The sequence below is a fragment of the Peromyscus californicus genome, unplaced genomic scaffold, assembly GCF_007827085.1.
Source record: "Peromyscus californicus insignis strain IS unplaced genomic scaffold, ASM782708v3 Scaffold_15__1_contigs__length_86483966, whole genome shotgun sequence".
NCBI classification, from domain to species: Eukaryota; Metazoa; Chordata; class Mammalia; order Rodentia; family Cricetidae; genus Peromyscus; species Peromyscus californicus.
In genome coordinates this window covers 71,070,188-71,081,494 of record NW_026294447.1, presented here as the reverse complement: position 1 = coordinate 71,081,494, position 11,307 = coordinate 71,070,188, and the positions used below count along the sequence as shown (strand labels likewise).

General features: G+C 41.0%; 1 protein-coding gene across 1 annotated transcript in view; it reads left to right on the top strand.

The window, feature by feature from the left end:
- The window catches only part of Znf410 (zinc finger protein 410), a 31,567-nt gene that overhangs the window by 2,504 nt on the left and 17,756 nt on the right, over nt 1-11,307 (top strand). Inside the window, 5 exon segments of the mRNA XM_052739317.1 lie at nt 4,113-4,295; nt 5,186-5,321; nt 8,711-8,929; nt 10,434-10,585; nt 10,587-10,626. Coding sequence (XP_052595277.1) covers nt 4,263-4,295; nt 5,186-5,321; nt 8,711-8,929; nt 10,434-10,585; nt 10,587-10,626 — 580 coding nt within the window. The 5' untranslated portion in view covers nt 4,113-4,262.

Here is an 11,307-nt window from a genome sequence, read left to right as displayed (position 1 = left end):
TAGAGAGAATTTGCAGCTGAGTGGGAAAGAAGATTGGGCAATAAATAAAAGGGGTAATTCAAGAAGAACAGGTTTGGCAGGGGAGATGATAATCTGGCTTTGGATGTGGTTTGGTTTGAAATGCTGAGGGATATATATGTGGAATTACTCAGCAAGTAAGTCATAGTGAAGGTTTGGAATTCAAAAGAAAAGAGTAAAGGGGCAGGGAATTGGGTATCATTTGTCATGTTGGGTATCCTCTGTCTGAATGTTTATCCATTGCTTTTTATGTGCTCACAGGGAAATGTGTATGAAGTCCTTCAAACTCCTAGTAATGACTACTTTAAAAGTGGGTAGTGACTTCAGGATTTCTTTTGGGAAAATGTAAAATTAGCCAAGCTTGGTGATACACACCTTCAGTCTCAGTACTGGAAGATGTAAGCAGGAGGGACCAGAAGTTCAAGGCCAGCCTCAGAAACAGAGAGAGTTCCAGGACAGCCTGGGCTGTGCAAGAGCCTGTCTGGGCCCTCCCCACCCCCAAAAAACAAGCACAGACAAAACTGGTTGTGTATGTAATTGCACAACTGTGAATACACTAAAGACAGTTTAATTGTACTTTTCCGAATGTGTGAGAATGGGATCTGGAAAGATGGCCAGCAGTTAAGAGCGCTGTTGCTCTCGTAGAGGCCCCCAACTCCTGGAGATCTGCTTATCTCTGCTTCCAGAGTGCTGGGGTTAAAGTGTGTGCCACCATGTCTGGCCCAAAGTTAATTTTTTGGAAAGATTTTCATTGCAAGAAAAAAATTTACATTGCAGCTTTTGAAAGCAGTTATCCGGGTAATGGAATTGGAACTAGCAGCGAACCTAGCTTATGTGCTTGCCATGGTACTGCTGTCTTGTTAGTGTCCTTAGCAAGTTCTGTGACAGATGACGTCCACATAGAACACTTGATAAACCACTGTGCTCTATCTAGCACAGATTGTTTTCTCATCGTTCTGAGATAGGATCTTGCTATAAGCCGAAAACTCCCTAGTCTGATGCTTCAGTCTCCCCATGGCTGAGATTACAGGTGCCTGCCACCACACCTGGTTCTTGAACAGGTTCCTGAGAGTTCAACCTCTTCTAGTGCATTCTGCTTTATTTGTTCATGAAGTACCCATACAAGTCACAAATTTTGGCACCAGCGTTGTATGGCTGAATTCAGTTACAATGTACATATTACAGTTGTTCCAGAATAGTTTTACTTGTTTTCAAAGATTATTAAAATGAAAACACTAAAATAAAGAGATGTAGTAGGTGACACCTGAGGGTCTGTGAATTGTCTTATTTCTTAGTGACTCTACAATTCAAGAATCTCAAAGTTGGATGCACTTTAATAATAACCAGAACAAACATCTGGTAATTTCTTGGCTTGTTATGTGAGCTGGAATTGAGGAAGAGGAATTGCTAAGCCCTCGAAATTTAAGATCAAATTTAGATGTAATCATTCCCTGTTTGTGCCAACTATTCATGCCAGCTTGCTTATGCAGCTTAATAACTTCACCAAGTGATTTATTGAACCTTATTGAACCTTGGTTTCTTCCTCTCATGAGGGTGAGTGGATAAACCATATTAAACTATTGTAGTGCTTGAGGAAGAAAATGTATGTAGAAAGAAAAGTTGGGCATTTATGATCCTTTTTTATGTAATATGTAAAAGAAACATTTCATATATATCTTGTAGACTGGATTGCAGGCTGCCATTTGCATCAACAAACAAAACTTTAATTTCAGTATTTCTTCTAAAAATTAGATGTATTAATTGTGTGTGCACATATGTGGGGGTCAGAGGACAACTTGGGAGATTGGTTCTCTGTCTATCACATAGGTCCTGGGGATTGAATTGAGGTTGTCAGGCATGGTAGCCACCTTCACACTGACCCATCTTCCAGGCTCTAATTCCAAGTATTTCTTTTCTTCTTTTTGTTTTTCAACACAGAAGGTTTCTCTGTGTAGTTCTGAACTCACTCTGTAGACCAGGCAGAGATGTGTCTGCCTCTGCCTCCTGAATACAGGAATTAAAGGCATGCACCACCACCGCTTGGCTTCCAGTATTTCTTTTTCTTTTCTTTTCTTTTTTTTGGGGGGAGGTATTTGAGACAGGGTTTTTCTGTGTCGTTTTGGTGCCTGTCCTGGCTCCCACTCTGTAGACCAGGCTGGTCTCGAACTCACAGAGATCCTCATGGCTCTGCCTCTCAAGTGCTGGGATTAAAGGCATGTGCCACCGCCGCCGCCTGGCTCCAGTATTTTTTAATGTCTGTCCTAGTCCAACTTTCCAGTCTACCATGGTATTAATGGAAAACTTCCACCCTAGGTACATTGTTTACTGTCTTTATGGATAGCAGTACTCCTAATTTTATCAGCAATTAAACCAAAAAAGTGAATTCATGTGCCAAAGTATTGGAATGGAGGGGACTTAAGCATGAGTGTTTGGCTCGGAGACTAGCAAGGTCTGTTCTTAGCATGGGTAGACCTTAGGTTCAGTCTGCAGTGGTGGCCAAGGAAGGAGAGAAGATGAGAGGGAGGGAGAGTGAAAATGAATCGATTGCTTCTGTGTCCTAAGAGCACTGCCTTGGGGAAGTACTTAACAGCCCACCCCACCCCTGTTGTGAGTTAACACCTCTAGACCTGAGAAGGTACCACTGTCCGTGTCCACCCCAACCCCCAACCCCCAACCCCCAATCCCCAACACCCCCCCCTCCCCCCCCCCCACCCCCCCCCACCCCCCGTCATGAGTTGCTGTAGCGCCCAGGCTTCCTGAGTGATGAGGTTCCACACGTACATCACCATGCCCTGCTAGGCTTATGTTTTTCGTATTATCAGAACAGCATAATTACCTTTTAGAACCAAGAAAAGAAAAGTGAAGTTAAACTGGTTACATCAGTGTGAATTTCTTTTTACTTTTTCTTATGCATGTTGTAATTAGTGTTAAAATGGAAAATAGATTTGCAATCAATTGTCTTTGTTGTGTGGGCTTCGTAATCTGTGTGTGTGTGGTGGTGGTGGTGGTGGTGGTGTGTGTGTGGTGTTGTGAATCAAACCCAGGTCTTTGCACATGCTAGGCAAATGCTCTACCACCGAACTACATCTCCAGCCAGAGCAGTATTTTGAAGTGACAATGCCATATTTAATGAGCTATGCTTATAGTGTGTGTGTGTGTGTGTGTGTGTGTGTGTGTGTGTGTGTGTGTGTGTGTGTTCGGGTTTTCTAAAAGGTAATTGTGTATTGCTTCTACTTTTTTGTCTTTTATATTTTTGACGAACATCTTTGGGAATATAGCTTTTCTGTATTTAAGACTTTTTTATATCCAGGTGTGGTGATATCTGTAATCCCAGCACTCAGGAGGAAGAGGTAGAAGAATTCGTTGACGGTTGGAGGCCAACTTCATCTGTGTGAATTTCAGGCCAATCAGGGCTGTATAGCGAGATTCTGTCTTTAAAAAAAAAAAAAAAAAAAAAAAAAGACCTTCATTAGAAGGAGCAGCTTTGAAGGGACTGAAGAAAACGGCTCAGTGGTTAAGAACCTTTGCTGTTCTCGCAGAGAACCAGAGTTTGGTTCCCAGCATCCATGTGGGGCTGCTTGCAAGCACCTGGAACTCCATGGAGCTCCAGGAGAATCTGATCCCTCTATTGAACTCTGGACACTTGGGGACACAGCGAGATACACGTGCATGAAATAAAAATGAAAATTTTAAAAGCAGTAGGGCCGGGCAGTGGTGGCCCTGCCTTTGATGCCAGCACTCGGGAGGCAGAGGCAGGCAGATCTCTGTGAGTTCGAGGCCAGCCTCGTCTACTGAGTGAGTTCCAGGACAAGCTCCAAAACTACACAGAGAAACTCTGTCTCAAAAAACTAAAAAAAAAAAAAAAAAAAAAAAAAAAAAAAAAAAAAAAAAAAAGAAGAAATAGTTTATCAAAGCATAACACTTTTACAGTTTTTGATGCTTACTGGGCTTGTTCATTTTAAAACAAATGTTATGGGCTGAATTCTTAGTCTGATTATGATTTTTAGATATAAAGGTGTGTCTTTATTTAGCTACATTTTCCTACTGCTCTTAATGCTGTGTCTTTCTCTTTTTTTTTTTTTACCCTATTTTAGGTTAAATTGATTACCAACCTAGTTCAGCACCTTACAGGAAAAGCATAATGTTTCTTAAAGGGATATGAGTATAACAGGAAGGTGTCATTGACTCTGAATTAGATTTGAACCTGTCCCCTGAACAGCTGCAGGATTTCAGAAGCTGAATCAATGTTATCAGATGAGTTAGAATCCAAACCAGAGGTGAGCGCACTTAGCTGTTTTCAGAGTTCATCTAAGTCTGTTGGTCAGGAGACAACGCTAGTGACTTCGTAGTAAACATTTTTGACTTTGTGAACCAGATGATTTTTACTGCAATTCATAGTTTACAACTTTTCTGTTACTAAATGTTTTCTCAAGATTACACTGTTCTGTTTCTACCTGTTGAGGATTTTTCCCATTTGCTATTTGAGTATTTAATGAAATACTAAGGTGCTTATATGGTAAAATATTTTATATCCCTAAAATGAATTTATATGATATAGTTGTGGTATATATGTATATATTTATTTACACAAATTGTTAATCTTATATATAATTGAAAATATTTTCTTTCTGAAAATTACTGGGAGATTTAAGCATTTTATAATTTCATTCATTTTCCCACCTTAGTTTTAGTAAATCTGTGTTCCATAATAGGAGAGTCACCAAATTTGAAATCATTACTTAATTTTGAAGACTGGAACTTTTAATTAGTTATGTCATCTCAGGCAAGTCAGTGTTTTCAGATTTATTTCTCATTTGTAAAATACATGTTCACCTAGGAATTTACTATAAGGATTAATGAACCACTACTACCCAGAAAAATGCTTTGTAAAATGTAATCAGTACAGTGCAGTTGATTTTTTTTTTTTAAAAAAAACCTCATCATTTTAAAATACACTTGGTAGAAAATGACAGATTAACTTAATTATATAAATCAACCATTCCGTAGAACCAACACCTTGATGAATGTAGTCGGTCTGGTTTTTCTGTGTCTGTGGCTGAGACCAGGAACAAGACTGAATTATGCCATCGCTTGTTTGGTGACTTTAAAAGTTGAGATTCATCCTTAGCAACCTCTGTTTCTCAGTGTTGCTTCTTTCCCTCCTCAGCTCCTGGTGCAGTTTGTTCAGAATACCTCCATCCCCCTGGGACAAGGGCTAGTAGAATCAGAAGCTAAAGACATTACTTGCTTATCCCTCCTTCCAGTGACCGAGGCCTCAGAATGCAGTCGGCTAATGTTACCAGGTAAAATATGTTCACTACAGATAGGACAAAGAAGTCTTAAGAAGTTTAGTCTACTCTGTGGCAAGAGTAGAATGGATAATTTGATTTTAAAGTAAAATCTAAGAGTCATGGAAAAAAGCAACCACAGAAGTCATAAGTGTCTAAGTAGTTTAAACCTTGGGGATAAGTATGAAAGTGAGACAGAGAGGCCACTGTAGCACTGTGGGACTCCTTTTTGAAGTTGCAGTATCAGGCAAGAGGCCTGCAGAGGAGGGAGGAATGCTAAGGTATTTAGCTGAGTATCAGCATAGCTCGGAAGCCTGAGACCCAAGGGAAACCTGTGTGGTAAAGGCCCCTAAGAAGCCAGGGAGACAGACAGAAAGGACTTGGTTAACATTGGCAGAGAAAGGGTGAGGAGCCGGGCTGCAGGGGTGGAGGTCATGGTATAAAGTCTAGTATCTTGGGGGATTTTGTTTGTTTGTTTTGTTTTTGAGATGGTCTGGCTGTGTAGCCCTGACTGGCCTGGAACTCATAGTGATCTGCGGGCTTCTGCCTCTGCTGGGGTTAAAGGCTATGTCCTACCACTGGCCCTGTATAATATTTTAAAAGACTTTTTCTTTTCTTTCTTTCTTTCTTTCTTTTCTTTCTTTCTTTCTTTCTTTCTTTCTAAAATCTAAGCTATTTGAGGACTGTTTAGAATGTTAATACTAATCCGGGGGAAGTCAATGTTAGCCTGTTGATGACAGTTATTTGTTAAAAATTCTGATTACTTCCCTCTGATGATGGTCTGTGAAGACTTTAAGATCTTTTAAGATTCAAGAAAAACAGCTGTATTCAGCCAGTAAGCATTAAAGTTTCCCTGTCTTGGGCCGGAGAGATGGTTTGCTGGTTAGGAGCACCTGCTGTGCAGGTGTGAGGGCTGGGGTTTGAATCCCCACAGAACAGAAAGGAGCTCGCCACCGAGCCTGATGATCCTAGTTTGACCCTGGATAACTGACTCCTGAAAGCTGTCTTCTGATTTCCACATAGGCAGCATAGCGAGAACGTGCAAGCACATACCCTAAATAAATGTAACAAATTTAAAAAAAATCTGCTCAGGTGGCGGTGGCACACGCCTTTAATCCCAGCACTGAGGAGGCAGAGACAGGTGGATCTCTGTGGGTTCGAGGCCAGCCTGGTCTACATCTACAGAGTGAGTTCCAGGACAGCCAGGACTACACGGAGAAACTCTTATCTTGAAAAACAGTAACAAAACAAAACAAAAAAATCTGTAACTCCCAACTGCAAAGATCTGATACACAGTTTTGTTGAGAGGAAGTCTTGCTGTATAGACCAGGTTGGCCTTGAACTCAGAGAGCTACCTGTTTCTGCTTCCCCCATACTAGGATTAAAGGCATGAGCCAACAGACATGGCTTGATACTCTCTTCTGGGCTCTAATCGTGGATAGACAGGCGTAACCTCACACGAGTGTGCACATACACTAAGATGAATCTTTTAAAGGTTCCCTATGTCTCATTCACATCATTTGTTGTGTTTCTAATAACATTGTGAGTCATGTTATCTAAATCTCTCTTTCAACCTGTAAGGATTTCTATAAATCTTTGTTAGTTAAGTTCCTGCCAATCCTGAATTCTCTGTCCCAATTTCAATTTTTGAATAACATAATAAAGGGAATTACAATACAAACGAGAAAGTCCTTACCCTGTTAGAGTGATTATATATTAAAAAAGCTGAAAGAGAACGAATGTTGGTAAGAATGTGGAGAAAACCTTATGCGTTGTTGAAATTATGGGAAATGTATGGCAATTCCTCAGAAAGCTAAACATAAACGATCAGATTTGTTAGCAATTCCACGGTATCTCCAAAGGAATTGAAACCAGTTGAGTTAAATGTTAAATACATGTACCAGGATGCATGTGTGGAGGTCGGAAGACAGCTTGTGGGAGCCGCTCCCCCCCCCCCCCCCCCCCCCCCCCCCCGTACTGATCCCAGGGATGGAACTCAGGTCATCGGGCTTGGCGGCAAGCGCTTTACAAACCACAGCCATACTGTTGGCCCTCATGTTTCTAGTTGTGATATGTGGTGGATGCAGAAAAGTGTAAAGCCACATATGTACAGCTTGAGGAATAAATATAAGGAACTGTCCATATACTGACCTCCCCAAGCAAGAGCACCATCATTAGCTTCCAAGGTCTCCATAGACTCTCCTTGATATAGAAACTTCCGCTGTTTAATGCAGCCTCACTGTTTTCACTTCTGTGACTATTTCTTTTGTTTTCCAAAATTAACCATTCTTGTATACATCTCTAAGAAAAACTTTTTAATTTTAGCCGGTTTGTGACCTTAAATAAATGGAATGATACAATCTCTTTAATAGAGGTGTTTGTACCTTGTTTTACTGTCCTTGTGAGGTTCATTTTTACTGTAGCTTGGTTGGTATCATATTCATAGTGTCCTGCCATGTTTACATACCACAACTTTTTAGTCAATGTCTCTGTTTTCCGATACAGGGCTATGATGAATAGTGCTTTTATGAATTTTATATTAAAATATTTTTGATGTGTTTGGTAAAATACACATGGCATAGGATTGCCATTTTAAATTATCATTCAGTGTGTGGTGTGTGATATTAAGACTATTTACATTATTGTGCAACTTCATTAGGCCAGTATCTAATGAAAATGGTAGTACTGTCCATTTTTATTATGATCTTGTCATCTGTTTAAAAGAAAAAAATGTTACCTGACTTTTATAAAGATGAATGATGAAAGCCTCTAGAAATATTGTATACTGCATCACGTAATGTAATTCCTGATTGTATAGAGCCATTATACTTATCTCTTCTCTCCTTTAAATGTTCATTTTCATTTAAAATATTTATCTTTAAAAGTTAAAAAAATCATTATTTATTTTTTGAGGCAGTGTCTCATGTAACTCACCCCTTAGAACAAACTTCCTTTTTGGATTTTTGAGACTATGTAGCCCTGGCTGTCCTGGAACTCTCTTTGTAGACCAGGCTGGCCTTGAACTCACAGAGATCCGTCTGCCTCTGCCTCCCCAAGTGCCAGGACTAAAGGTATGTGCCACTATGTCCAGCTTAGAACGAACTTCTTTAGAGCAAGTCTTGTAAGTGATTTATGTATATTCAGTGTAAACCCCAAACTGTAATGAAACATACTGATGAGTCTACAAAATTTCAATGGTTTCCCAGGCTGTTTTTCCCCCTGTGATTATTCAAAGCAGTTTTGTATTTGCAAAAAAAAAAAAACCCAAAAAAAATGAGAGTGCCGTATACTCTTGTCAGGGTACTAGAAACGAATTGAAGTTTAGTGTCTTAGGTGCTATTTATTGAAAGGTGAGCTCTCTGGAGGTGAATGCTACATAAAGCTGTGGTGTTTTCCTTCACTAGATGATACTCCAAATCATACTAATTCCTCCAAGGAGGTCCCTTCTTCAGCTGTTTTGAGGAGCCTTCAGGTGAACGTGGGCCCAGACGGAGAAGAGACAAGGGCTCAGACTGTACAGAAGTCCCCAGAATTCCTGTCCACTCCGGAGTCGCCCAGCCTGTTGCAAGATCTACAGCCAAGTGACAGCACTTCCTTTATTCTTCTTAACCTAACAAGAGCAGGTGCGTTTTGATCCTTTCAGAACTCTTCTCAGTTTTTAGGGGAAAAAGTTAGAGGCTGGCCAATATTTAATACTGATAAGGTGCAGAGAATCTTTATTATTTGATTTCTTTAGAGAGTTGGTGTGGTCTAGTGACTAGTTGAATATATAAAGGAAGTACAAAGACTCTGTGATGACTCTGCATTTCCTCTTGTTCAAGTTTGTGAGATGGTTGGTTATAAATTTTGCCAAGTGTAAGAACAGTCTGCTCTGCATATTTTGGCTTTTATCATCCCTGTTCTTCTCTGCAGCAGGAGAATGCTGTCTGCTCCTTTAAGGCGTGTTGGGTGTTGGGTACTGTGTATCAAAATGGTAAATGCCTTGGATATGGGTGGTTTCGCTGTGTAGCACTGACTGTCCTGAATATGGATCCCTCTGCCTCATACTGCTGAGTGCAAGGGTAGAGTGTGCCATTATGCCCTGCAACAGAAACATTCCTTGTCTGGAAAATTAATGTGGTGCCCTTGACCAAGATAGAGCCAGAACAGGCTATGGGAGGATGTTTAGTTTCAAATGAGTCTGTTGGTGTTTTGATATTGGAGGCACATTGAGGAGGGAGTCCTTTAGAGGGTTTAAAATAGGAATTCGGAGTTCTGGAAAGATTTGGTATATAGTAGGCAGTTGGGCTGCTCATCACTTTCAGAAAATGTGAAAGGATTCTGTGATTCTAGAGAAGCTGAAAGCATACGTAGAGAAAAGGTAAGCCTAGGGCCAGGGGGACATTTAAGAGGACAGCAGAACAACAAGGAGAACTGGGAGAGGATGGTGAGTGGGAAGCCACAGGCACTAAGTGATTCTATAGGATGCACTAGTGAGATTCACCGTCTGTCTGGTGACCTTTGCAAACATACTAATTATTGGAGGATAGATGTGGGGAGAGAATGGAATGTGACTGAATGGAAATACAAGTTAGAAGGTAGAGTTGTTTTGAAGCTGAGTACATACCTGTAGCTGAAGCAGGAGGCCAAGTCTGAGGCCAGCCTAGACAACATAGTGAGACCTTGTCTCCAACAAACCAACAAAAAACTTGCGGGCGAGATGGCACACACCTTTAATTTCACACTTGGGAGGCAGAGACAGGCAGACCTCTATGAGTTCCAGGCCAGCCTGGCCTACAGAGTGACCACCAGGGCTCTTAACTGCTGCGCCATCTTTCCTGCTCCAGTGAGAGAATTTAACTGAAGCATACAAGAGAGAATGACTGAGCACGGGATTGGAATATTATTTCAAATGGGAGGTGGCCTGGTTGTCAGGAAAGAAGATTATGCCTCTGAAACAAGAGGAGGTAGAGTTAACAATAAGCGTGTGGGCTGAATGGAAAAGTGATATCTTAGTTATTTATAAGAACAGAAACCTGAAGTGAGAAGGAAAGGTGTAGAATGATTTGGTTTAGGACACGAAGTCTCTGGGCCAGGGCTAATGAAAGGATGTTGGCTAACCTTCCTGTGTCACTGTCCTCCTTCCAGGTCTGGGCTCTTCAGCTGAGCACTTTGTGTTTGTACAGGATGAGACAGAGGATTCAGGGAATGACTTCCTCTCTGGGGAGAGCGCAGACAGCAGCATCCCGTGGTTCCTCCGGGTCCAGGAACTGGCCCATGACAGTTTGATCGCTGCTACCCCGCGCACAGCTGGCAAAGAGCGCAAAGACCAGCAACAGTGGTGAGACGCCTGTGGCATTTCCTTTCTGGTTTTCGCAACGGGAGTTTGGGTATTGCAATAGCTGTGTTTTCAATCATGTTTAATTCAGATTACTTTATTGATGAGAATGGAAGCCTAAAAATGAGTTGCCCTATTTTATAAAACAACTTGGCTTTGTCTACCAAATCAACTAAACTCATGTTTTGAATTTCCAACTTTTAAGTAATGTACAGAGTATCTTTTAGAGAACAACCAGGGTCTGGGAATGATGGCACAAAACCTTAGTCCCAGCATTCATGAGGCTGACACAGGAGGATTTTTAAGGCCAACATGGGCTACATAGCCCCGTCTGCTAAAAAAGAGAAAATAGTACAGAGTCTAAGGTTATCTTGAATGTTTTTATTGTAATCATTCTTAAGTATGTAAAAATACAAATTTTATATAAACTTTTTATATCTAGAACTCTAAGAAGTTAAAATAGTTTTACCAGTTAATAAAAATACAACTATAAGCTGGGCGGTGGTGGCACACACCTTTAATCCCAGCACTCGGGAGGCAGAGCCAGGCGGATCTCTGTGAGTTCGAGGCCCGCCTGGTTTACAGAGTGAACTCCAGAACAGGCACCCAAACTACACAGAGAGACCCTGTCTCGGGAAAAAAAAATGTAGCAAGGAGAGTATAGCAATAGAAAGAGAAAGATTG